Genomic DNA, 27,037 nt, shown 5'->3' with positions numbered 1-27,037 from the left:
GGTTTGGGGTTTGAGTGCCAGAGGGAAGATATTGCAGGCGATAGTGAGTGGTAGTGTATGTATACTGGCAGGAGCGAAGAAGGTCATTGACATCTCTACAATCCTGCAGACAGCTGAGACTGTGAACCTGGGTGCCAACCTCGCTCCAGACCGGCATGGTCAGATGTCATGGTCTGTACTGCTGGTCCTAAGGGAACACTATATTCCACCTCTGTGTAACCCTGGTCAGTAGGACCTCCTGGATCCTGCTCCCAAAATGTGGCATTGCTTTTTTCATTTTGTTTCCACTATACTACATCCAGGGTAAACGTCAGGAAATCAGGTAGGCTGAGGGGCGGCAGGTGGAGTTTAATTCTGATAAATGTGAGGTGCTGCATTATGATATGGCAAGTCAAGGTAGGACTTATACCTTTAATGGTAAGGTCCTGGGGAGTGCTGTTGAGCAAAGAGACCTTGGCATGCAGGTTCATAATTCCTTGAACGTGGAATCACAGGTAGATAGGATAGTGAAGAAGGTGTTTTGTATACTTTCCTTGATTGGTTAGAGTATTGTGTATAGTAGTTGGGAGGTCATGTTCTGGCTGGAGAAGACATTGGTTAGGCCACTTTTGAAGTGTTATGTTCAATTCTCATCTCCCTGTTTATAGGAAAGATGTTCTGAAACTTGAATGCATTCAGAGAAGATTTACAAGGATGTTGCCAGGGTTGGAATATTTGAGCTATCAGAAGAAGAATCGACTCGACTATTTTCCCTGGAGTTTTTGAGGCTGCGGGATGACCTTATAGAAATTTATGAAATCATGAGCGTGGATAGAATGACTAGGCCAGGTCTTTTCCTGAGTGGAGTGGAGTCCAAAACTAGAGGACACCGGTTTAAGGTGAGAGGGGAAAGATTGAAAAGGGACCTAAGGGATAACTTTTTCATGCAGAGGGTGATGCATGTAAGGAATAAGCTGCCAGAGGACATGGTGAAGGTTGTACAATTACAGCATTTAAAAGACATCTGAATGGGTATATGAATAGGAAACGTTTATAGACACACAAGACCAAATGCTGGCAAATAGGACTAGATTAATTTAGGATATCTGGTCAGCATGGACAAGTTGAACCATAAGGGTTTGTTTCCATGCTGTACAGCTCTATGACTCTAACTGTGTAGGGCAGCTCCAGACTAATGGTACTTGTCTGGGTGCACAGCAGGCTTTTAAAGCTGGCGTTGGGTGCAAGGCATGCTGGGGAGTTCCGAGGTCTCCATCACGTTGTCCCAGGAACAGTGCATGGCAAGATGGGGCTGGAACTGGATCTAAGAGATGCCACTGGGATGGAATAGATCATTATTGAGGAGAGTTTGGTAAGATACTGTAAGAAAAATTGCTACGTCTTGTGGTGAACACCCCTCCCCAAACAAATGTCACACTTAGCCAAAGTAATGTAAGGTTGTCAGTTTGCTCGCTGAGCTGGTGGGTTTGTTCTCCAGACATTTTGTCACCAAGTTACCTGTGTGTCTCTTTATTTTGGCCTGTTCCAGGATGGGTGCATTGTCTCAGTCATACTGGTGTCCCTCTTCGTCTGTGTGTATGGATACCAGTGATATTTGGTCATGTCTTTTGGTGGCTAGTTGGTGCTCATGTATCCTGTCGGCTAGTTTCCTGCTGATTTGTCCAATGTAATGTTTGGTGCAGTCCTTGCAGGATGTCTTGTGTATTACATTCGTTCTGCTGACAGAGTCCTTTAAATGTGTCAGGAGTTGTATTAGTGTGATAGTAAATTTATGGGTTACCATGGTGCTTAGGAGCTGGAGTAGTCTGGTGGTCATCTCTGAAATCTTTTTGTGTGGTAGGGTGACTATAGTCTCTGGGTGTATTGTGTCTTCCTGTTTAGGTCTGGTGTATAGGAATCGGCAGACTGCACTTACCGTTATTCCTGAATATGTTGTATAGCTGTTTCTCCTCAGCAAGGATCATTATTGAGCAATGCCCTGCAAGGATGCATCAAACGTTACATTGGACACATGGGCAGGAAACTAGCCACCAGGATACACGAGCTCAAACAAGAAGACATGACCAACTATCACTGGTATCCACACACACAGATAAGGGATACCAAATCGACTGGGTCAATGCATCCATCGTGGGACAGATCAAAGACGCATGCGGGAATACCTGGAGGCCTGGCATTCCAACTGGAACTGTATTAACAAATGTATAGATTTCGACCCCATTTACCAACCATTCAGAAATAGAACTGGAAATGATATCACCCACCACAACAAACTGAGACAGATAAATAGTAAGTGGGACAGAATACCTACACTTCACCAGAGGCTCACTGATGATGTTACCTCACATGGTGACGAAATGTCTGAGAACAAACTCACCAGCTCAGCGAGCAAACTGACAACCTGATCCACTACCTGAGCTACAAACCTTCTGAGATCTCAGTGATAGAAGATTCAGCCCTTGGAGTCTGCAGGTATTAAGAGAGGCTGAGTTTTTAGAGAGGTATTTAGTTGAAGACGATGAGGTGCTGGGGTGGGCAAAGTCAGAAGTCACGTGACACCAGGTTATAATCCAAAGGGTTTATTTGAAATCACAAGCTTTTGGAGGGCTGCTCCTTCATTTCATCTGATGAAGGGGCAGTGCTCCAAAACCTTATGATTTCAAATAAACCTGTTGGATTGTAACCTGGGGTTGTGTGAATTCTGACTAGGTGAAGATGAAACAGGTTTTGAAGTCTTGACTTATTATTCTCTTCCTTCCAGTTTTTAGTGAATTGTTTTGTATTTAGCAGGCACTTGAATGATTTTAAAAACAGCATCCCAGAGTTGATCATTGACGTCAGTTTATTGCTGGCATTTGTAGCTTTCTGTAAATTCTAATCCATATGAGTCCCTCATCTGTTTGATTCTCGAAATATGACCCTGGAGCTTAGAAATGAAACGTTTCTATTGAGAAAGGCACAATGTGTGGGCAAACTGCTTTTGGCAGCATAGAACAGGGGTCCTATGTGAAAATGTATGCAGCTTCTATCAAACATCAATGTACAAACACTGCAGTTTGGACTTATAACCTTAAATTGCTTTCTGATGTAATTCCTGGCAGAGTCTGGATTACTTATTTGATGCTGTACACTGCTGAACTCTTCCGAGCTGGTTCAGCGTGGTCAGCCTGATATGTATTGTGACAGTCAAGGGGACATGTTTGAGGTCATCCACCAGTTGTTGAGATGTATGACCTCTGTACCTGGCATTGCTCCACCACTGAGGATCATATATGGTGTGGTAGGCTGAACACATTTATTCATTGATCCTGTTCATGGGGAATACCATAGCATTGCCTGACCATCAAAGTTGAGACACCTTCCCCTTCCCAGGCTGGTCTGGGTAGTCAGGGCACCTTTTTGGGGATAAAAGAGAGTAGAAACTATGGGCTGGATTTGGTCTGAACCATTGTGGCACACTTTGGTGAAACTAGAAGCCATTGAGGAGCTGGCAGAAATCCATGGCGGTTGGCTAAGCTTGGTTACGTTGGCATCAAACTCATTTATGGGGTGATGCGTGTCTGCCACCAGAGAATATGGTAGTTTGGGGAGGGGAAGTTAGAGGTAGGGGTTTGCAGCTGTGGTCTGTTGAGAAGCCCCCGTCACCCTATGGCTGTGCAGGAGATACTCAAAGGCCAGTCATCACATGTGGTCCCGGAGGCTTCTCAAAGAAGGCCCCTACCACTCAACATCTCCAGCCTCTGAATTTCCATTGCTTCTACACAAAAGATCTTGTAAAGTTGAGGGAGAAAGTTCTTCTGCTATCACTCAAGACCATTCTGTGGAATCAACGGGTTCAACTGAGGTCCAAGATGTCATAGTCCAACTTGAGCATCCCCCTCCAGTCCTCATCATTTAAGGAGGACTGTAAGGATGATTCTCGGGCAGTAGTTATCTCCCCCTTTGTCTTGCAGGGAGGCTTTTGTCAATGTGCTTCATGTCAGGGAATGAGATGTTTGGAGCCACATTAAAGATTCCTCCTCTACGCTTCAGTTATGTGCTTCATTTTAAGTTTTACACCGAGTACTTCCAGTTTCTGAATTCCTTGCCTGAGGCACGAGGACTCGATATTAGATCAGAAAGGTTTTACAAAGAAAAATGCATCTGCAATATCAATCCAATTCCTGTGACTCTGTCTCCCAGATATCCGGGGACTGTTTGACTGAGTCAAGGAATCCATGTATCAGTTTCCAGCTTTCATCAAATGTAGAACATGATGGTTACTGAAGACATGAGACAGGCTTTTCACTAAATTAGATAGGCAGGATTCAATGGTGTTGAACTGCATTTAAATTGGACAGAAGCAGGCAATTAATGAGCTTCCCACTGGAAATTGGTGGTTTCTCGGCTTTACTTCAGTCCTGCCATTCTTTTATCTCTTACAATTTTCCATGTATTGGACATCTGACATTTAACTTACTGCGCAGTTCTCCCTGCCCATCCAGTCCAGCATGTTACATAAAACCCAACACTGAGGGTGTCATTTAGGTGGAATGAGCAGCACGTGTCGGGAATTATAACAGTTATTGAGTATACATCACAGAAGCACACCATTTTCTTTCTGCATCACTTGAGCTCCTTCTTCTGAAACTATCAGCATAACCTTTTATTATTTTCTCCCTCCTGTTCAGCTCATTTCCTCTTAAATGCATCAGCGTCAGGTGGTCATGCATTTGACAGTCCATTATGGAGCTCAGTAAGTTCCTGCTGAATTTCCTGTTCCATGTGTTAGTGATAATCTTGCAGCTTCCTAGTTTTGGTCTCTTCCACAAATTGTTACAAAGATGCTCTTACATTGTTGGAGAACTTAAGTTTTGAAGGATTATGTAAAATTGACTTATTTTAAGTTTTGTTAACATACTAGAAGTGATTTCTTTAAAAAGAGGAAATTGAAAGTTCACTAGACATTTGGAATTTAAGGTTTTCTGTAGATTACATGACTGGTAACTGCTTGCTTTGCTAGACCACTCCTGGGTGTATTTTGTATAGCAACTGGCTTGGAGATGTTTTTGTTTATTTATGTAAGTAAGCTCACTAAGCTTGAAGGTTTGTTTTCAGTCTTCCATCACCATATTAGGTAACATCCGTGAGAGTCTTCAGTGAAGTGCTGGTGGTATGTCCTACCTCTCTATTTATTCTTAAGATGGGTGATGTCATTTCAGGTTCTTGTTTTATCTAATTCAATTGGAGGAAAGCCTGCCAAGAATAAGCATCCCAGCTGATTTCTCTCATTTCTGAAAACAAAATCACTTGTTGAGTTCAGGGTGAAACCTATTTCATTCCTTTAAAGAGTGATTGGAGGACTATCTCAAGATTGTATTTCCTGAGCAAGATCTAGTAACCATGTGCAATTAGTGTCTTGACTGCATTTTTGAGATTCTAGAACATTCAATGCTTTATCGATTTGATTTTGTCATTTATATAAATTTTATTTAAATGTGAATATATGAGGGTTAAGACAGTAGTTCGGAAGGCAAATGCAATGATGGCATTTATTTTGAGAGGACTTGAATATAAAAACAGGGATTTACTTCTGAGGCTCTATAAGGCTCTGGTCAGACCACATTTGAAGTATTGTGTGCAGTTGTGGGTCCCATATCTTGGGAAGAATGCACTGGCCCTGGAGCATGCCTAGAGGCGGTTCACGAGAATGGTCCTAGGAATGAAAAGTTTAATTTGAGGAATGTTTGAGGACTCTGGGTCTATGCTCAATGGAGTTTAGAAGGATGAGGGGGCATCTGTTGAAACAAACAGAATACTGAATGATCAGAACAGAGTGGATGTTGGGAAGATGTTTCCGTTGGTTGGAGAGACTAGGACCCGAGGACACAGTCTTAGCATAAAGAGAAGACCTTTTTAGTAGGGAGATAAGGAGAAGCTTCTTCAGCCAGAGAATAGTGAATCAATGGAATTCATTGCCACAGAAGGCTGTGGGAGGCCAGGTCACTGAGTATATTTAAGACTGAGATAGATAGGTTACTGAGTATCAAGGGATCAAGGGTTCCATGGAGAAATTGGGAGAATAGGGTTGAGAATCTTATCAGCCATGATTGAATGGCGAAGCAGTCTTGATGGGGTGAATGACCTAATTTCTACTCCTGTGTCTTATTCTCTTAGGAATGATTAGTAGGTTTTCAGATGACCCCAAAATTGGTTTAGTGGATGGCAAAGAAGATTATCTCTGATTACAACAGGATCTTGATCAGATGGGCCAATGGGCTGAGTGGTGGCAGATGGAGTTTAATTTAGATAACTGTGAGGTGTTGCATTTTGATTACACAAATCAGGGCAGGACTTATAGTCTTAATGGTAAGGTCCTGGGGAGTTTTGCTGAGCGAAGATCTTGGGGTGTAGGTTCATATTTCATTGAAAGTGGAGTTGTCGGTAAACAGGATAGTGATGAAGACGCTTAGTATGCTTGTCTTTATTGGTCAGTGCATTGAGAATGAGAATTGGGGGGTCATGTTGCGGTTGTACAGGATATTGGTTATGCCTCTTTTTGAAAACTGTATTCAATTCTGGTCTCCCTGCTGAAGGAGAGATGTTATGAAACTTGAAAGGGTTCAGAAAAGGTTTTAGAAAGATGTTGCTGGAATTGGAGGGTTTTAGCTACAGGGAGAGTTTGAAAAGGCTGGGACTATTTCCCCTGGAGCAATGGAGGTTGAGGAGTGTCCTTATGGAGATTTATAAAATCATAAGGGGTGTGGATAGGGTGAATAGCCATGGCCTTTTCTGAGCTAGAAGGCATAAGTTTAAGGGAACAGGGGAAAGACTTTTAACAAAGGACCCGAGGAGCAACTTTTTCATGCAGAGGGTGGTGCGTGTACGGAATGAGCTGCCAGAGGAAGTGGCGGAGGTTGGTACAATTACAACATTTTTAAAAGAAATCTGGACAGGTAAAAGAATAGGAAGGGTTTAGAGGGATATAGCAAGTAGGGTTAGATTTATTAGGTTCCCAAAAGAGAAAATGCTGGAAAATCTCAGCAGGGCTGGCAGCATCTGTAAGGAGAGAAAAGAGCTGACGTTTCGAATGTAACTGACCCTTTGTCAAAGCTTTGATAAAGGGTCAGTTAGGCCCGAAATGTCAGCTCTTTTCTCTCCTTACAGATGCTGCCAGACCTGTGAGACTTTCCAACATTTTCTCTTTTGGTTTCAGATTCCAGCATCTGCAGTAATTAGCTTTTATTTTAGGTTATCTGGTCAGCATGGATGGTTTGGACCGAAGGGTCTGTCTCTGTGCTGTACATCTGACTCCATGAATTTATCATTTCAAGAATAATTTGTTAGTTATTTTTTCTTTTGAGAAAGCCAATCTCTGTAGAGAAATCTCTTTTCTAATTGAAAAGTGTATATAATTTTGTGTGTTCTCGGGATATTTTAGAGGGGTAATTTATATTTCTCTAGTTATGACAGAAACTGGATTGATGGTTCCTGTTGGTTAAAACCTGATATGGAGAAGATATTTAATTGGTCACCTTGGAAACATGAAAAAATATTTTTGTTGTACCCATGGAGCAGTGGGATTACACCATGGAGCAGTAAGGTTACACCAATACTGTTCTCTGCTGACCTGAGTCGTGACAAAGTGGAAACCTTTTCTCTACAGCTATCTTACCAAATCCTTGCATAAACTTCATCAGGTAACTCTTCTGCTTCCGCTCTCCTTCCTAAAGTTAGTAGCCCGGGCTCTTTCAATCTTTGATTGGAATACACCCAATTCTTAGGTCAGTGGTGAGTGTATATTTTGAAAAATCAACTTCTAATCTTATATCACCCAAAGAGATTAGTCAGATGAATTCATCAGATTGCTTGAGCCTCCGACTAAGTGGTGATTGAATTTGGACCAAGTTCCAGTGTGAACCTTGTGGAATGTGCTGGGCTAGTGTGGGTGCACGTGGAGAACAGTGGAGGGGGTTGTATTCTAATACTCCAGAAAGAGGATTAGATTAGATTCCCTACAGTTCGGAAACAGGGTCTTTGGCCCAACGAGTCCACACAAGAGTAACCCACCCAGACTCATTTCCTTCTGACTGATGCACATAACACTACAGGCAGTTTAGCATGACCAATTCAGCTGACCTGCACGTCTTCGGATTGTGGGAGGAAACCAGAGCACCCGGAGGAAACCTATACAGGCACGGAGAATGTGCAACTCCACACAGATGGTCACCCGAGGCTGGAATCGAATCTGGGTCGCTGGTGCTGTGAGGCAGCAGTGCTAACCACTGAACCATCATTCTGCCCCCACAAGGAAAATTTTAAGTGATTTAAGTCAATGTCGGGATGTTGATCAACCAAGAAACCACTTGTTGGCTGTCAGAAGCTCATTGATCTGTTTTAATATTGTTTTTAAAAAGCTGATTTGTTCTTGGGATGTGGGCCAACATTTATTGCTCATTTCTAATTGCCACTTGAATTGAGGGGCTTGCTCGGGTTGTTCCAGAGGGCAGTTAAGAGACAACCGCATAGTTGTGGGGCTGGAGTTGCATGTGGACTGGACCAGGTGAAGATGACAAATTTCGTCCCTTAAAGGATGTTAGTGAACCAGTTGGGGTTTTAAAACAATTGACCGTGGTTACACGATTGCCATTAGAGTGGCTTTTAATTCCAAATTTTTATTGATTCAAACTCATGCCCAGAATATTAACTTGGGTCTCTGCATTGGGTCCTGAAGAAGGGCTGATGCCCGAAACGTCGATTCTCCTGTTCCTTGGATGCTGCCTGACCTGCTGCGCTTTTCCAGCAACACATTTTCATCTCTGCATTATTAGTCCCGTTACTTGTATCTAATTTAAATGCAGTTTAATACAATTGAATTTTACCTATCCAATTTAATGAAACCCATGCCAGTCATATCTTCAGTAACCACTCTGCCTCGTCATCCGATGAGGGCTGGAAACTGATCTGTACATAACCCTAAACTTCAAGCTAGCAATAACAGTGAGGACATTGCAGAACAAATACTTTACCTTCCTGATATTGTGTAGTTTTATGTCATTGCTCGGTTTTTTTTTCATGGCTTAAGTATAAATCAGATTTGTGTCTGGTCATCTATAGAGGTTTAATGTTCTAGTTTGCTGATGTCAACCAAGTAAAGGTGGTGCCAATGAAAGGAAAAGATGATCTGACCTTGACCTCTTTGGATCTAGTTTGAGATACCTGCTGACGATGTTAAGTAGACTGCATGAAGAGCAATCGTTTACATAAAGGTATCAGAAAATAGCCAGCATCCTTGGAAACCAATTGCAGTAATGTTCAGCATGTTCAAAAAATGTGAAGCAAAGATTGCTGTAAGAGGAAGAAGCGTGAATAAATGATATTTTCTGTGTTTTTAATTTCTCACTTTACATACCCCATTACCTTTTTATCACACTCTCAACAATGTGAATGCTTCTCCACCACGATCTGCCCCTGTAGCACGTACCATTACTGCAAAAGATGAGGTAGGTTAAGCTGCTTGTCTTGATGACTTTAGTGGTGAGGTAAAGGAGTTACCTGTGTGTGCTATCTATATTTAGAATATGCCATCTTGTCTATACTTAAACACTGTTCATATGCAGAAAGTTATTTCAAAGTACCTGAAAATTTAAAGTGTTCACTCCAACTGCCACTTGAAAAGTCCGTCTGTCCTGAGATTTTTTTTTAAGATCTTACAAACTGTATTCCAAGTTGATGCACTGAGTCCATTTTCTTTGGGATTCAAGAATTGAACAAATGATACTCATGCTAATTTTGATCTCCACTTGCTAATTTTGGATTTTTTTTCTGTTATAACTACATTATTTTCAATATCTATTAAGAAATGTTTAAAATTAGTCCCATTTCCCATTGGTTACTGTGGTCCTACACAGAGCAGGATCCTACAGACATTTACAGAGTTTCAGTAAAGCAGCTCCAACATTATCACTAAAATTTTAGCAAAGTTACTATCTGTGAAATGTTTTGCATGTTCAGTAAAATAATTATGGGTTTTTCCTTCCAATGTGTTTGCAGAGACTATAAAGGATTAAATCTTTAGAGGGAGTGGCAGTTTGGAAATGCTAAGTTTGAACTGTACCAGAAGTGCATTGTACACCAGTAAAGTGCGTTGCTGTATAAATCACCCTCTAATTTATTCATACTAATGGAATGATTGAATAGAATTACAACATTAGACTTTATTTAAGGTGTAAAATTAACATTGAGATGTATGGTTGTATTAGCCTAAGGGTTGGAGTCTGGCTTAAGACCTTTTTCATACCTGGGTTAATACCTTCTCTGGCTTCACTGGAAGCTCACTGATGATGTTACCTAGCATGGTGATGAAATGTCTGAAAATGAACCTTCCAGCTCAGCGAGCAAACTTGTGTCCAGAACCTTTTACCACAGCTAATCATATAATCTGAATAGTGCTCACAACCTCCGTTAATCTTCGTTCCAATAGTAGATCCTTCCTTGGTCACCTTACTTAAGAAAGATTGTAAGTGCATTAGAGACAATCGAGAGGGGATTTACTAGGTTGATAGCTGGAATGAGTGAGTTGAGTTATGAGGAATGATTGGATCGGCTGGGCTTATTTTCACTCTTCATTCAGAAGAGTGAGAGGTAATTTGATTGATGTTTATAAGGTTCTGAATGGTTTTGACAAGGGAGATGTGAGAAAGGCGTTTACTCCTGTGGGTGAGTGTAGAACCACAGCACTCCATTTTAAAATTAGGGATCAATATTTTAAGTACAAGATGAGAGGAATTCTTTCTGAAGTTCATGTGACTTTGGAACTAGCTTCTGCGGGCACCAGAAATTGGTTCAATGCATATTTATAAGGAGAAAGTATACAGGGAAATTAAAATTTGTAGTTGTGTGTTGATTATCCAATGGTCATTTCACTGGGTTATCCTGGTCATTGTGGAATGACACGTTAGAAAATAGATGTGGACATTGGGCAAACACCGAGATCCAGCTATATGGCTTGATAAATAATCTGCTGAACTCAGTTGGACGCAGGATGTGAAAACAGCAAGTTTCCAGGGAACTGCACCACAGCTTTGGTTCAGACATTTGGGTGAGTCAGGTTGAATCAAACGCTTGAAAGGAATGTGAAGCTGGAAGATGCTCAAGTTAATCATCCATTTTCATTTAAATCAATGGGCAGGTGCCACCAGTGAATGCTGCACAGAACACAGTCTCTTTGGATTGTGTTGTTAATAACAATTAAAGCAAAAGGCAAACTAATGGCAAGTTGTCCACTTTAAATTGAGGTAAATGCTTTTGAATCTTGTAAGTGCAGATTTCCTCAGTTGTGTATTTTAAACATCTGATGTGATGTACAGAAAGCATGTTCCAGTTTTATGATCGGATTATAGGATTTCTGATAACTAACATACCAAATTTAAGAACCTGATGAATATTTTCGAATAGATTTTGCTAGGGCTCAGTGCTAATTTACTGCACTTTTCTCTTCATTTTCAGAGCCCAAGCAACATGCACTCATTCAGTCGATCATAGCCATGGTTTCTCACTCCTATAGAGATAATGTTTTGGTAAGTTTGCATTTATTTTATTTGGTTTCAGTTGTTTCATGATAAAATGAGGTTGAGAATAATCTATTTTCACTTGAGTTTTCCTTTAGAACTGACAGTCATATTATAGAGGAAGGCAATTCAATCAGCTCTGTCTGTGCTAACTCCAGCTGATAGCTACTTGCTGCTGGCTTCACTTTCTCATGTTCCTCTTGTGCATCCCTAATTTGATAATTTATAATTAGAAGCAGCGTTCACTCTTTTTTTTTTCTGCACCAATCTCTGAAGTCCATGTGTAGCAGTGACTTCCAGGATTGGAAGACAGTGCTGTGATCCATGTTGGTATGCTGATCACTGTGAGTGGAGAATCAGGCTTGGCTGCACATGCCCACAGCTGGGCAACTTAGAGGGAACGTTGATTAAAAGTAGTGACAGTGAGTGGCTCACAACATCATAGTGGGTACACCTCTTTGCAAAACCATTCGCTTTAGGGCCCAGTATGAACATGAATAAGTTTCAAACTTGGTATGCCTAGTATATTGATATGTTTATCTTGACTTTCTGCCACCACAGAACCCATTATTTGATCTCAATGTGGTGTATAAGAACATAGCAGCAGAAACAGGCCATTCAACCCTTTGAGTCTGCTCCACCTTTCAATATGATTGTGGCTGATCTGATAATCCTGACCTCCATTTTCCAGCCTTGTTCACGTACCCTTTATACCTGACCTGTCCATCCCATGATCATACAGCACAGAAACAAGCCCTTCAACTCAACTTATCCATGCCAAACAGGTTTCCTAAACTGAACTTGTCCCATTTGCCTGCATTTGGTCTGTATCCCTCTACTTGTCCAAATGTCTTTTAAATGTTTTTATTGTACTCGCCTTTAGCACTTCACCTAGAAGCCCATGCCATACACGTATCACCCTCTGTGTGAAAACATTATCCCTTGATCCTTTTTAAATCTTTCCTCTTTCTCCTTAAACCTATGCCCTCTCGGTTTGGACTTCCCTACTCTGGAGAAAAGACCTTGGGTATTTGCCTTATTTTGCTCCTCATGATTTTTTAAACTTCTATAAGGTCACCCCTCAGCCTTCTATGGTCCAGGGGAAAAAGTCGCTACCTATCCAGCCTCTCCTTGTAACTCAAGCTCTCCAGTCTTGGTAATATTCCTTTTTTTTTGCACTCTTTCCAGTTTAATAACCACCTTCCTATAACAGAGGCACCAGAATTGTTTGCAGTACTCCAAGTAAGGCCTCACTAATGTAATTCCTGTACTAAATGCTGTGACCAATGAAGGCAAGTATGCAAAACGTTGTCTTCACCATCCTGTCTACATGTGACTCAAGGGACTATGTACCCGCACCCCTAAATCTCTCTGTTCAGAAACACTCCCCAGGACCCTACCATTAATTATGTAAGTCCTGCCCTGATTTGTCTTGCCAAAATGCAACATCTCCCATTTATCTGAATTAAACTCCATCTGCCATTCCTCAGCCCAATCTCCAATTTTAATGTATTTAATATATATCGAGGGAGCTCCAAAAATGCTGGAGCCAGCAGTGCAAGGACCCAACTAAGAAAGCATTTCATGGCAAACTTAGTCTAATGCATGAAACATACTGTCACCAGTACTGTAGCGCATTGTTTACAATTGGCTTTCTCATCTATCCTGGAGCATTGAGTTTTCTGTTTTATATAACCCGGAAAGTCAAATAACAGCAAGGTGTTGCTAATTAAACTAATTAGGTTACCAATAAATTGTATAGCATATTTAATATGAGATATTTCCAAATGGGCTTCTCTGATGAAAACCGATGCCAAGCGTGAAAGAGGATAGAACATAGAACATAGAACAATACAGCACAGAACAGGCCCTTCGGCCCACGATGTTGTGCCGAACTTCTATCCTAGATTAAGCACCCATCCATGTACCTATCCAAATGCCGCTTAAAGGTCGCCAATGAATCTGACTCTACCACTCCCACGGGCAGCGCATTCCATGCCCCCACCACTCTCTGGGTGAAGAACCCACCCCTGACATCTCCCCTATACCTTCCACCCTTCACCTTAAATTTATGTCCCCTTGTAACACTCTGTTGTACCCGGGGAAAAAGTTTCTGACTGTCTACTCTATCTATTCCTCTGATCATCTTATAAACCTCTATCAAGTCACCCCTCATCCTTCGCCGTTCCAACGAGAAAAGGCCGAGAACTCTCAACCTATCCTCGTATGACCTACTCTCCATTCCAGGCAACATCCTGGTAAATCTTCTCTGCACCCTCTCCAAAGCTTCCACATCTTTCCTAAAGTGAGGCGACCAGAACTGCACACAGTACTCCAAATGTGGCCTAACCAAAGTCCTGTACAGCTGCAACATCACCTCACGACTCTTGAATTCAATCCCTCTGCTAATGAACGATAATACTCCATAGGCCTTCTTACAAACTCATAAGAAGGATATGTAATAGAAAGTGTACCTGTTGTTTTCTTAAGGGTGATAATGTGGGAAGGAATTCTGAATTCAAGGTAACTGGCAGCTCTATGATTTTGCCATAAATGCTGGTATGGATTGTGCTTGGGTTGGTGCTGGGGAAGCCGAGTCAATTTGGGGGTGATGGAGTATGGTAGGGGCCACTCATGGGGAAAATATGATGCTGTGCTAATACCAATGAGCATGTGATCTCTAACATCTGTAATCTTCGCACATAACATGTAAAAGGTGTAGGCTTTCACTTTGGGGACATGTTCAAGTTCAGATTCAAATTTAAATTCGACCAGTTAAATCTAGTTAGTCCCAGAAGGGTTGACCACGGCATTGTAACAAAATTAATTGTAACAAAAAGCCATCTTGGTCACTGGTGCCCTTGACTGAGGAACATCTGCTATCCTTACCTGGCCTGAACATGCCTCCAGACCCATAGCAACTTGGTTGACTCTTAACTGCACTCTGAAATGGCTAAGTAACCCACTCAGAATCACAGAATTGTTACAGTGCAAAAGTAGGACATTCAACTCATCATGCTTGTAACGGTTCAAGTACAGTTAGAAACTGACAGTAACTGCTGTCCTTGATAACAATGCCCAAAGAATAGAGAAAGCAGACAGTCTGTAGCATGACGACGAAAGGCTGTTAATTGATTTTAAAATTAATGAAATGGGGAGTCAGTGTTAGTCAATGAAGATAGGCAAATGGAACATAGACAGAAAGGCAACAAATAACAAAGGTTTGAACTCTAAGGAAAAGCAAGTAGTGCCTTGCAATATCTTATTTTGTGTACAACAGTGGCATTGACTAAGAGGATCAGTAACAGAGGGGGCAAGATAACTTGGAATTAGGACAGAGATGGAAACTTGGAATTAGACACTCAGTCTGAAGTTCAACAGTACATGAAGATTGACCAGTGACCTCTTTAATCCTTGTTGAACTGGAGGAAGTTGTTCAATTTGGGCTTGGCAACAGTCAAGCAGCTCCTGAAGAAAGGCTTATGCCCAAAACGTCAGTTATCCTGCTCCTCGGATGCTGCCTGGCCTGCTGTGTTTTTCCAGCATCACATTTTTCAACAAAGCAGCTACTACAGTAAGCTGGCAATCCAGAGAAGTGGGAGAAATATTCCTCATCCATTGTCTAGATACAAGCCTTGCTATCAATTGATGCTCTATTTCAAATTACATACCAGGCCATCTTCATCTGGTATCTTGAACTTCCATAGCTGGAAGAATAAGCACACTAAATTGCTAGTTTTATTGAGTAAATTGTAAATACTAAATGAATAATATTGTCTGTTTAGATATTAATTTCTAACAGTGTCCCTAAATCTTCCCTTTTTGAGCCCTTATAAAAACCCATCTCTTTGACTAAGCTTTTGTTAACTTCACCTTATATCTCAGCCTCGGGGTCAGCCTTTGTATTTTTTGATTATATTTCTGTGAAGCACCTTTTGGATTTGTTTACGTAGCTACAAACTTACACTGTTCGAAAGTTCAAACAATAAAGTTCCTTCTCAGGCAGAGCATTTGACAGCTCCCCGTAGTCTGTTTTCTACCAGACTTTCGACCTTGCTCAGTCCTTTGTCACCTACAGAATGACTGTCAAGTTTAGAAAAGTCAACCTCTCACATCTTGTTCAAAAACTCTTCAAAAATGCTGCATAGCTGGAGAAATTTAAAAACTGCATTTTTCATGACGATTGATAGCCAACCATTCATAGACTGAGTAGTGTTTTGTTTAAAATAAGTACATCTACCAATTTAATCCAACTCAAAAACCTCTCTTGACTATGTCTAAACATTGAAATTTGACTGAAATTGAATAGAACATATTCAAGCAGAAACCCAACAGGGAATACTAGAAAATAATGTCCTTAAATTGACCTGTCTGCATATCAGGCTTTAATTTACATTCTCTGCAGCTGTGTGAAGCACTTAAGTATCCAATGTTCAAAGTAACAGTTGGGATCCTAGGAAGAGAAATTAAAGCATATAGTTCAGGCACTGTTAGAAATATGAAAGATAGCTCTATGCTCATCACAAAAATAAATAGAAGTTGAGATTGTCAAGTGTTTTGGGACACGTGACAGTCCCTGAACTGTTCGAACCAGGTCCATAAAGGCAGCCAGTCATTGGTGAGCAGGATCAGCTTTGAGTGGGGACTGGGACTCTTGCCAACAAGTGAGGAGGTCACTGCTCCAAAAATACTGGCACTGTGTCGCCTCTGAGAACATGTTAAGCAACAGCACCTTGCATATTTGTCCAAAGCTTTTTAGTTCTGTCAATAGAACATGTTTTTTAATTGCACCGATGGCTTGTTAGGTCTCAAGTGATACTGAACTTTACAAGCTGGAGCAGAAAGAATTGAAGTACTTGCATTGGCTTGTGAATGATCCTTTTTACAACTAATAGATGGCTTGTGAAGGACTATCATTTTTATTAAATATGTTTGTGGAATAAGCAGTGACATTTTAGCTGAGTTTTATTTTAAAAAGCAGTTGCAGCAGTAGACCAAGGATGAATGAGGAAAATTTTACACAAAGTCTTGCACTCATCAGAGATTCACCAGTCTATGATCACAGAGCTCTCTCAAATTGTGAACAGGTAAAAGTGAAAGGTGTGAAATTTTGAGTATTTTGGAGTCAGTGCACACAATGTATTAATGAAGATATTTGGACATCATTATCCATAACTGAGGATTAGCCTCAACTATTATATAGGTTTGATTCCAAAAGGCTTAATGCTGATGAGTGTTTTGAGTTCCATACGATATGGAGATGTCACATGGACTTGGGTGAGGAGAATAGCTTTGGGTCTTGAAGGAGATAGGGCTATCATCTGGGTCTTCTCATAGCTATTGTTAATGAGACTAATTTAACTTGCATCTGATAGCTTGTTATGCAATGCACCACATTTTGTTTTAAAAGCAGAGTCTTTTAGTGGTTTTTCTCTACCACATTAGCAAAGCCGACCCCATGAATTGGAATTTTAAAGTAGGATAGTGGAAGCCAATTTACCTGTATTTTTCTAATCACCTTGTTCAGAGATGTTATTACACAGATTTGTAGCTGGGTGTCCCCGTACAGGGGGAGGGATACTACTATCTCATCAGAAGAGAACCCTTAGCAGTTTCAGCAGTAGGTTAAGAATTATTTCAGCTGCATTATTAGAACAGCCTACAGCTGCTTGTATGTTTAGGACGACCAGTTAGATCAAGATCAAAGGGTTGCCAGTGCCTTTGGAATCACACCACAGCATGAATAGCTCTGTTTGGGAGGAATGAAAGGCAAGTAAATGGAAGTGGATAAACACACACAACAATGTGATAGATTTTCAGCATTATCTTGCCCACAAGGTTTTGGGGTGAGAAAGAAATTGTACTTTTGTAGAGCATTTCCTGACACTAGGACAAACCAAAGTGCTTCAAAGTTTGCAGTGTAGACACTGCTCCAATCTAAAAGATATGCATCAGCAAATTTGCACTCAGTCAGGGCTAATAGGTGGCAGTGAGGTATACAATTAGGTGACCTCTCTCCATGAAATTAGGGTTTAGGTTTGACTATGTTACATCATTGATAAAATGATAAAGTCACGGGAGTTACTAATCCACAGCCCCCGATAAATGCTCTGGGTCATGGGTTCAAATCCCAACATAACAGATGGTGAAATTTGAATGAAAAAAAACAAGTAGAACTATAGAGGTGTTGCGGTACAGTGGGATTTTTCTTGCTTTTGTGCCAGGAGACCTGGGTTCAAGTCCCATCTGTTCCAGAGTTGTGTAATAAAATTTCATGAATAGGTTGATTAGAAAATAGTTGTATCTAATTGTTGGACAGGGCACCAGGAGAACTCTTTTTCAAGGAGTGAGGTATGCTCTTCCCTCCATCTGCCTGAGAGAACCTTGGTTTTATGTTGCAGAAGAAGGACTGCCTGTCTGACAGGGCATTCTCCCTCAGCATTGCACCCGAAGTGTTGTTCTTGCTCAATCCTTTCACTTCAGTGAAAACACTATCGACTGAGCTAAGGTTGTGCATTTACAAATATCAAAGTTTATATTGAATGGAAACTGCAGGAATTTACATGTGGTTTTGTTGACTGCTGGATTATCCAAAGCTGAATATTAACTAATGGTTGACTCATTTTTCCTTTACTCAAAGATCTGGATCTAATAAGTACAGTTGATGAAAGATGCAAATTCTACGTAGGACGCATTCTGTGGGACACAAATGACAGACTGGCTGTTCTCAGCACTTTGGGCAAATGTACAAACTATTAGAATAATATTCTGTTTTGGTGGAGGTGAAGGAGTATGAATTGTTTGGAATGAACAACAGGACTAATTTACTGCAAAGACTTGGATATCGTAAACCTCGACTAGAATTGAGTCTTTTAGTGTAATTATTAGAATTCCAGGATTGCAGCTGAGTCTGATTATCCATATGCTGGGTTTAATGTGGGTAATATGACCCTGAAGTAAAAGGCTTGCTAGTGTCAGTTAGAACCAGTGCAAAAATGTGGTTGAGTTTCTTGAGTCTGGTGCACTGCCATGTTTACAGCAGGTTATTGAAAGTATTGGTTTCAGATTTATATCTGCCTACCATCTCATATTTTCTTCTTTTGTGTACTTGTTCCTAAAGATGCTAAATGCCACACAGTTCAAGGGGCAGCTGCCCTCTTGGTTCTCGCTGGCTGAAATACTAGTGATCATTCTTAACCTTTTGAACCGTGATGATGGGTGTTGGCAGTGCGTCCAACTGGGGAATGCCAGGACTAAACTTGATTTGTTTCCTTGGCCTGCATCCCCTCGCATGTTTTTCAGAGATGGTAATGTTCAGGGCTGCAGGCACGCTCAATCCTATTCTCTCTCACCATCCTCTCCGTTAAACTAAGCACATGAGGCAGTCTTGACTGTTGCATTGCCTCTATGGTGGTCAGCATGACTAGTCTCCACAAGAATCTGAGAGTCTCTCTCTCACTGCAACCCCCAGACTGAGAGGGGGAGAAATTCCTTCTGAGGTTTGAATCTTTTGATATCCTTGCGATGGAGAGCTGTGGGGGCAGACTGCTTCTTTATATTTACAGTGGAGATAGATCATTGATTAGGGGACGCGAGGTTTAGGGAGAAAATTCGGGATAGTGGACATGAGGAATGTTGGTTCAACTAGGATCATATTGAATGGTGGTGCAGGCTTGAGGGGTCAAATGGCCTATTTCTGCTCCTAATTCATATTCAACTCCCACTAGCGTAACTATCCACGTTGAGGCAGAAAGGTATGTGCTTTTCAGCTCAAAATGGATGCTTGAAGAAGACAGGATCTTGACCAGATGGGCCAATGGGCCGAGAAGTGGCAGATGGAGTTTAATTCAGATAAATGCGAGGTGCTGCATTTTGGGAAAGCAAATCTTAGCAGGACTTATACACTTAATGGTAAGGTCCTAGGGAGTGTTGCTGAACAAAGAGACCTTGGATCGCAGGTTCATAGGTCCTTGAAGATGGAGTCACAGGTAGATAGGATAGTGAAGAAGGCGTTTGGTATGCTTTCCTTTATTGGTCAGAGTATTGGGTACAGGAGTTGGGAGGTCATGTTGCGCTGTACAGGACATTGTTTAGGCCACTGTTGGAATATTGCATGCAATTCTGGTCTCCTTCCTATCGGAAAGATGTTGTGAAACTTGAAAGGGTTCAGAAAAGATTTACAAGGATGTTGCCAGGGTTGGAGGATTTGAGCTACAGGGAGAGGCTGAACAGGCTGGGGCTGTTTTCCCAGGAGCGTCGGAGGCTGAGGGGTGACCTTATAGAGATTTTAAAAATTATAGAATAAATAGGGAAAGTCTTTTCCCTGGGGTCAGGGAGTCCAGAACTAGAGGGCATAGGTTTAGGGTGAGAGGGGAAAGATATAAATGAGACCTAAGGGGCAACCTTTTCATCAGAGGGTGGTATGTGTATGGAATGAGCTGCCAGGGGAAGTGGTGGAGGCTGGTACAATTGCAACATTTAAAAGGCATTTGGATGGGTATATGAATAGGAAGAGTTTGGAGGGATATGGGCAGGTGCTGACAGGTGGGACTAGATTGGGTTGGGATATCTGGTCGGCATGGACGGGTTGGACCAAAGGGTCTGTTTTATGCTGTACATCTGAATGACTCTATGTAAATGAATTACTCATTTGTTATCTGTGCTGGACAATAGCTTCTAATGAAATTTTTTTTTGCAGAATTCTTGAGGAAAACCTGGCTGGTTTCAGGGAAGCTTGCTGCATCAGAACTGGAACAAATACTTCTGTGAATTAACTTGCACTTATCAAGATCTCATTGAGAGCACCAAAGATTCTCCAGATTATCCAAATGGATTCTAACTAGGGAATTTTCCATTCCAACAACGTCTGGAGCTGTGTATTAGATGACTGCCAATGAGTCGTCGTAGTGTTCTTGGGCTTATTTTTCTTGAATTTTTAAAATCAATTCTGGTGTGTTTTATTAAGTACCTATTTGTTGGAACAAAAAAGTAACTCCAGTTTGTGTGAGGGCAGCTACATATTTTAAAACTTTTAACGTACTGCTGGAAATCCACACAAGCTTCATTAAATGTGCAATGTACTTTACAACAAAAGAACACACACAGCTTGTGGACTAGCTTGTGGAAGATTTTGCTTGACTATCACTCTAAGTAGGTTAAATGTTTAAAAAAAAAGGTGGCTGGTCCATACATTTTAGAAAATGTGTAAATTGTGATTCAAAATGCAAAATGTAAAAGGTTGATGGTATTATCAGTGAAAGTAGCTTATACTCTGAGGGCTGGGTAGGTGGCAAGAGATTCTTTTTGGAACAAAACCTTGTTTTTGTTTGGAATATGTGCTCTGTGACACAAGTTGCTGGAGAAATTTACTGTGATGTGCTGCCCTTGTTGTAAACTGGGACATGGTGACATTGGAATCCCACTTTTGGGAGCTGTTTCCCAGCTCCTCCCCACATTTTGATTGATAGAATGATTTACATTATAATTGAGAGGAAATAAGCACAGAAATGGACAAAAAAACCAGATTCAACACATAAATAGCTATGGACAACAAGCCCATCCATGATACGTTAATAACATTAATCCCTTTAATAACGACTTTATTTTGGAAAGGTTAAAACATTTCTATTGAAATTAGGATTGAGGGAATGTGATGCCGTGGGGGAAACACTGTACTTTCACCTCATTCTTTGGTTTGGATCTAGTCCCTATTAACGGAATGAATGGCTATATCGCTAAGGGTTCCAGGAAGTGGGAGCCTCAGCAATACTTAAGAATTAGTTTTTCATCTTGACACCAACTACCAATGCAGTCAAAATTATTTGAAAATGGCAATTAGTTGTATGGCAATGTAGTTACAATCTTCTAAGTCTGAAGAAGAGATGTGGTTTGGGGAGATCAAAGGAGCTTTTTAACTGTGTAAACATCTGAGCTTTGTCCAACATCAGAGTGCTTATTGGGGGTCAGCATTGGGAAGATGTTCCATTCTCCACCCTGGTTAACATCCACCTGGCTTCATGCAACACCCTGGCAGATGGCTTTTGAAAATGGAATGTCAGAAGGAAGATTCCAATTGGTGACTGTAATTAAAGGCAGCTGTTATATAGAGTTTCCTTGTTTAGAAATTGGTAGCATTTCAACAAACATAATGAGTGCAAATTACTGATTTCCAAGAGGTAACTGGACTGTGAATCTTAGTTCATTTGTACATTAAAGTATGATTAAATTATGAGGCATTTAACATTCCTGGTAAAATAGGCACACATGTTGCTCCTTTACTAATTTAAGATTACTGATAAGTCATTTTCATTTCGCACTCCATATTTGAAAATGTTTTATTTTTGTGTAAATGAAGTCCCATGGGCTTAATTCAAGTTTCCAAATGAAGAAGACAAGCTGTTCCTGTTTAGTCATTGAACCACTGAGTTAAGAAGTGGGAGTGAACTGAAAATTGAGTGACCACATAGTGGTCTTTGGTAAAACAGCTCTGCAGTTGCAGAATGAGGTACCAAATGAGTGAGAATTTTTATTGGAAGGCCACATTTATACTCAATAAGGTATACAGTCAGTGGCATCAAGGCAGATTGAAAGGCTGAGAATTTGAGATTTGTGTGGTTGAATCCAAATATTTTCTGAAGCTTAATATTTAATGGCGGGACCCAAACTGATACTGCACATAGAATGGTTTGTAATGCTTTGTACTTACAGTCATATGCGATGTTGTGAAAGCCACTAAATTGTACTCTTGAAATGAAATGATTGACAAGTTCTGAGGATGCCCTTGTTTTTCATGTTATGAGGAGCAATCCTAGCAGTCCTAGTACTGCTGTTGGAGAATGTCACAGCCTGTCATTCACATCTAATGAATAATCACTTGAATTATTTCTTTTTCTGGGAGGGTAGATAATGAATTAATATTTTAGCTGAGCACAATTTTGAATTGCTGTTTTGTCTTCTAAAATGTACATCAAAAGTTGTAACAATCATCGGTGAGACACATGTTTTTTATTTCCTTTGTTGTTTTCAAATCTTGGTATTCTGCAGAGGAAACTTGCAAATGGGATTAACGTGGAAGCATTACTTCAAACCTACTCTTCAAGTCAATAAAATAAATATTTGCCTTTGCCTCAATAACATGAAGGTACATAATAACACTTGATGGGAACATTTCTGATTGCCAACACCTAGATGGTGGATAGGTTCAGTAATTAATTTACAAGGCCTCCTTTTCTTGGAAGCCACATATTTACTCATATTGAAGAACGTTAGGCAGTGAGATGGTCAGCACTGTGATGTTTTATTCAGGACTGTCGGATATTCAGAAAAGCAAGTCCATCTGTTGATGTTTTGAGCTAGATCATGGAGGACGATGAAGATATGTTGGATATTTGACCCTGTCTTAGTATGACCTTTCCTATTTGCATCAATTGGTACATTTTGTCTGTTGCCCCACTGAAGTGACCTGGTGGCATGAAAGTTGGTAGCAAGATGTTCTAACAAAGGTGGGAAACATTGCTAAACACTGATCATTCTTCACTTGCTGATTTTGTACAAGTGTTTATAGTGGCAAAGCTTGACAATTTTGGGTCTCGTTACTAATGTCTGAATGGCATATGTATACTGAACAATACAGACTGGGAAGAGATGGGAATGATGGATCAGCTTATCTGGAAAGTTTGTAAGGATTGCCGTATTTAGCTTCCATGGGGAAGGAGTTGGAAAAAGATCAATTAGGCTGGTTCTTCCTGAATGCTACCAGAAAACTGGCTTAGTGACAACAGGATTGGGTTCAGCTGTAGCATGACACCAAGTTGAATAATTCACTCACCATGGTTACAAATGAAAGTTAGTCACTCACTTTTAAACCCAAGAGGAGTTGCCATTTTGGGTAGAAGAGGAGATAATGGAATAAATCTATTTGGAAAGTAAATCTCCGAGCACTAATAAGTTTTAATGATTTTTAGGTATTTATGATTGGATTAAAGAAACAAATCTCTAGATGTCTCAGCCAAAAAATGGGAAGAATCTGCAATGTCTTAAATGTCATTTTAAGGAAATTCACATTGTGAAAATCTAATTTTCAGAGTGTATTTTCTTGCCGCATCTTCAAGTGATTCAACATTTCCTTCTTTGTTTTTAATATTTTAAATCGTGGGTTTCTGGGTGTAATTCATGTTCAAACCAATGTCTTTAAGATTGAGATTTACCCTATGTACTAGCCACAGTATTAAAAGGACAACTGTTTTCTGTAATGGCATTGGCACTGCATGGCATTTCTGCCAACAAATGCGCAACCAAGAACTTGAGCACATTAAAGGTATAAGAGTTTTGATTCAATACTTGGAAAAAGGTAGAATTAAATATGAAGTTTAGTTTTGGAGGGGTCATGATGAGGGGTACAGTGGGGGAGAAGAGTGTGATACCAGTGACTGGAGGAGAAAGCAAGAAAGATTAAAAATTCTAAATCCTATTCTTCAGTTGAAATTCATTTGTTTGTAGTAGGTAGGCTGGTGTGATTAGTTGCCAATTATTTGGTGATTATATTTGCTAAACAACACTTCAGTGGGAAAGCAGGGATACCTGATCTGAAATTGATTTCAAGAAAAAAGCGTTTTATGAATGATTTTAGAATCTGTAACACTGAAATTTTATATTCCCCTCAGTACCAAACACTAATGCAAAGTACAGGTACCTTGGTTTATACTCTCAAAGTGGATGTTTAGGGTTTAATCTGAGTTTATGCATCTTTATTGAATGACCCAAGTGATACAAGCAGATCTCTCACTGCAAAAACTGCAAAAAGAAACCAAATTGAGGAGAGTTCAAATAGAGCAAGAAAGTAAAAAGGCCTTTTTAAAAAAAAGTTGGTTGACTTTCTTTACTTTGCAATTTACAAAATTAAGGATAATTATCTGACCAAGCGAGATGGTCTGTAAAATTGAAAATATGCAGGTGTGACCTTTTTGAAGAATTCACATGACAACATTAAAAGGATCTTGCTGCAGATCTTTTTTGATTTTTTTTTTAAAGATCATAATTTCTCTCTCTTTTTAAGGGACAGATTTTGATAATTGTTTACATAATTTTAAATTGGCCTGTGCTTTGCTTTGATTTTTTTCATTCTCCAAAAATGGCAAGTGCTTCTTTCAAACTCTGACCAAGCCACTGACTCAGTACATTGGGGTTTTGATATTCTAGGTTGAACACACAATGCAGTAATAATGGGCAAAATGTTCGCAAATAAATACAAATATTTGCCCTTCTTACCCCAGACATTTAGGAGGATTAGACTATCATCTCTCTAGCACAGCATCCACTTAACTATTAGACAGCTATAATATCCATTTATTGTACAGTACCAGAAGTTTATTTGGCCCGTCTGTTACTTGTACTAGATTTTAGATTTATTTATAACCCATTTGAATTAATGATCCATTACAACAATTATAGCACACTTTCCAATAGTACTCCAGATTTACCCTATCTTGTTCAACAGCTATAGGGAAGGAACATTAAAGTAGTATTCAGAGTAATTGGTTATCTATTTTAAAGGTTCCTTTTGATGCTTGGAATCAGACTCTCGACTCTTTACCCTGGTTTAGGTTTTAACATTTCTGTATTTCAGTGACTAAAACTAGTTTCAGGGCTCAGTGTAATGCCACCAGACTGCTGCATATTGTATGAGCAATGTTGGTTATTAATTTATTAAAACCGCTTAGTATTGTTTTCTTTGCTGTTCTTATCCATAACTTCATAATGTTAAATCTGTTACCCAGGATCTCACTTTACATCAAACCAAAACAACATACAGTAGAAGCTGAATTGGAATAAATACACAAATGCTGGAAACACTGAACAACGGATCATGCAGTATCTGTGAAGACAGCTGCATAACCTACTTCCAAAATTGTATTGTTTTTAGCTAGCTTGTTGAATTTCCAACTCTGTCCCCTTGCTTTTTTTTTGAGGGGGGGGGGGGGGGGGGTGAGTGGGTGGGAATAAATCATTCAACCTTTTATGGTTTTTCCTCCTCAACAGTCATTCATACTTCAGTTTTCTGTAGCATGTTAATTTGCTGAAATACATTACCATCAACTTCAGACAAGAATAGGACAAACCATGCCCAATACTCTGCACTGGCTACAGGTAGAGGTAAATGCTGTCCAATGTACTTATGCCAATTTGAACATCACAAATGCTTTGTTTGGGGATGGGGCCTTGGAGAAACATTGATGCAAATTGCATCTTCCTTCCTACTAACCAACGAACTATTACCCATTTGTATCTGATTCAATTAAGGACAGCCTTAAGTATTTGACTTCCTTGATGTATTAACAAATAGCAACAAAGTTTTTTGGTTTTTTTTTGTTCCCCCACCTCCCACCTTGTACTATTTATTTACAAAGCGCTAAGACCTCTCCAGGCCTTTTAAATAAGGAACATTGCAAGTGGTACTTGCAGGTGCGTTAGAAAGAATCAGATCCATTTTATGGAAATAACCTCCCCTTTTCCATGGAAAAGGATCTTGCCTCACCATGATATCGTTGAGATTTAGATTTTGTTTGGATAAAAATATGGATTGACATCATCTCACACTGCACCCTTAAACCTTTCTCAGCACTTAATCACTTCTATGTGTACTGGAGTCTTAGTGATGGTGGTGCCATTCAAATGCATGTAAATTGTGTTTTAAGTGTATGTTGTGTTTATTGTGTCATGTTTACCATGGAAATAAAGTCGGTGCTTGTAACTTAAAGTACTTCAAACAGCAATTGCATCTATCTGTTGCTCTCTGTGCCCCAAACCATGTTGGATAATTTATTGTTTTCATCTGGGCACATCATTACCTTTCTCCAGCGAAATGGAAGTTGAGTAATCTTCATTTTAAGCTCTAATATGATGTATCCATGGGTGCCAGATGGCTAATTACTTCAGATTATACTACGTGATGTTGATCAAGGCAAATTACTCATTACATTGCAGGTATTAAATATACCAGTTTTTTAAAAAAAAATCTGTGTAATGTGAGGAAGTTGGATACAGCTTTTTTTTTTCCAAACTAATGTTTTAATTAGCTTTCGGAATAAGCTGTGCAGACGCAGATCACATAATTGGGTCCAAAAGGCTTTACACAATTTGTACAGCTAGCCCAGCGTCCAATTTGTGAGAAATGGAAATGAAATACTGGCGTCTTACTTCTCCTCTCCCCTTGAAAAGGAGGCTGTTCTAATGTTCGAATCGAAATAAAAATTGTCCCACAAATCTCAAGATGTTTTTCCGTAGAGTTACCAGGTTAGCTCTAGAAGGCAGGGATGGGTATACAAAGGAGAGTGTTTTTTGACATTTCCCAAGATATGGGAGAAAGTGCTTTTCCAGCACCACACTCTTCAACACCTTTCTCAAAATATGGCAAATGTGTTCTAGTAAAAATTCCTGTGCTCCAGTTGGTCTTTCATAGTTGTAAACTAACTCACTTTTAATATTTGGCA

At 40.1% G+C, this 27,037-nt stretch overlaps 1 protein-coding gene across 4 annotated transcripts in view; it reads left to right on the top strand.

Annotated features, from left to right (window-relative positions):
• Positions 1–25,510, top strand: part of ophn1 (oligophrenin 1) — a 196,998-nt gene extending 171,488 nt beyond the window's left edge. For all 4 annotated transcript variants that reach the window (XM_072595481.1, XM_072595480.1, XM_072595479.1 and 1 more), the window contains 2 exons: positions 11,488–11,558; positions 20,248–25,510. In XM_072595481.1, the coding sequence (XP_072451582.1) occupies positions 11,488–11,545 (58 nt within the window). In that variant the 3' untranslated portion in view covers positions 11,546–11,558; positions 20,248–25,510. The remainder of the gene's footprint in view (positions 1–11,487; positions 11,559–20,247) is intronic.
• Positions 25,511–27,037: the final 1,527 nt, after the last annotated feature.

The sequence above is a fragment of the Chiloscyllium punctatum genome, chromosome 25 (genome assembly GCF_047496795.1).
Source record: "Chiloscyllium punctatum isolate Juve2018m chromosome 25, sChiPun1.3, whole genome shotgun sequence".
Classification (NCBI taxonomy): domain Eukaryota; kingdom Metazoa; phylum Chordata; class Chondrichthyes; order Orectolobiformes; family Hemiscylliidae; genus Chiloscyllium; species Chiloscyllium punctatum.
The sequence above is the reverse complement of the archived record's forward strand: the minus strand, read 5'-3'. Positions and strand labels throughout refer to the sequence as shown.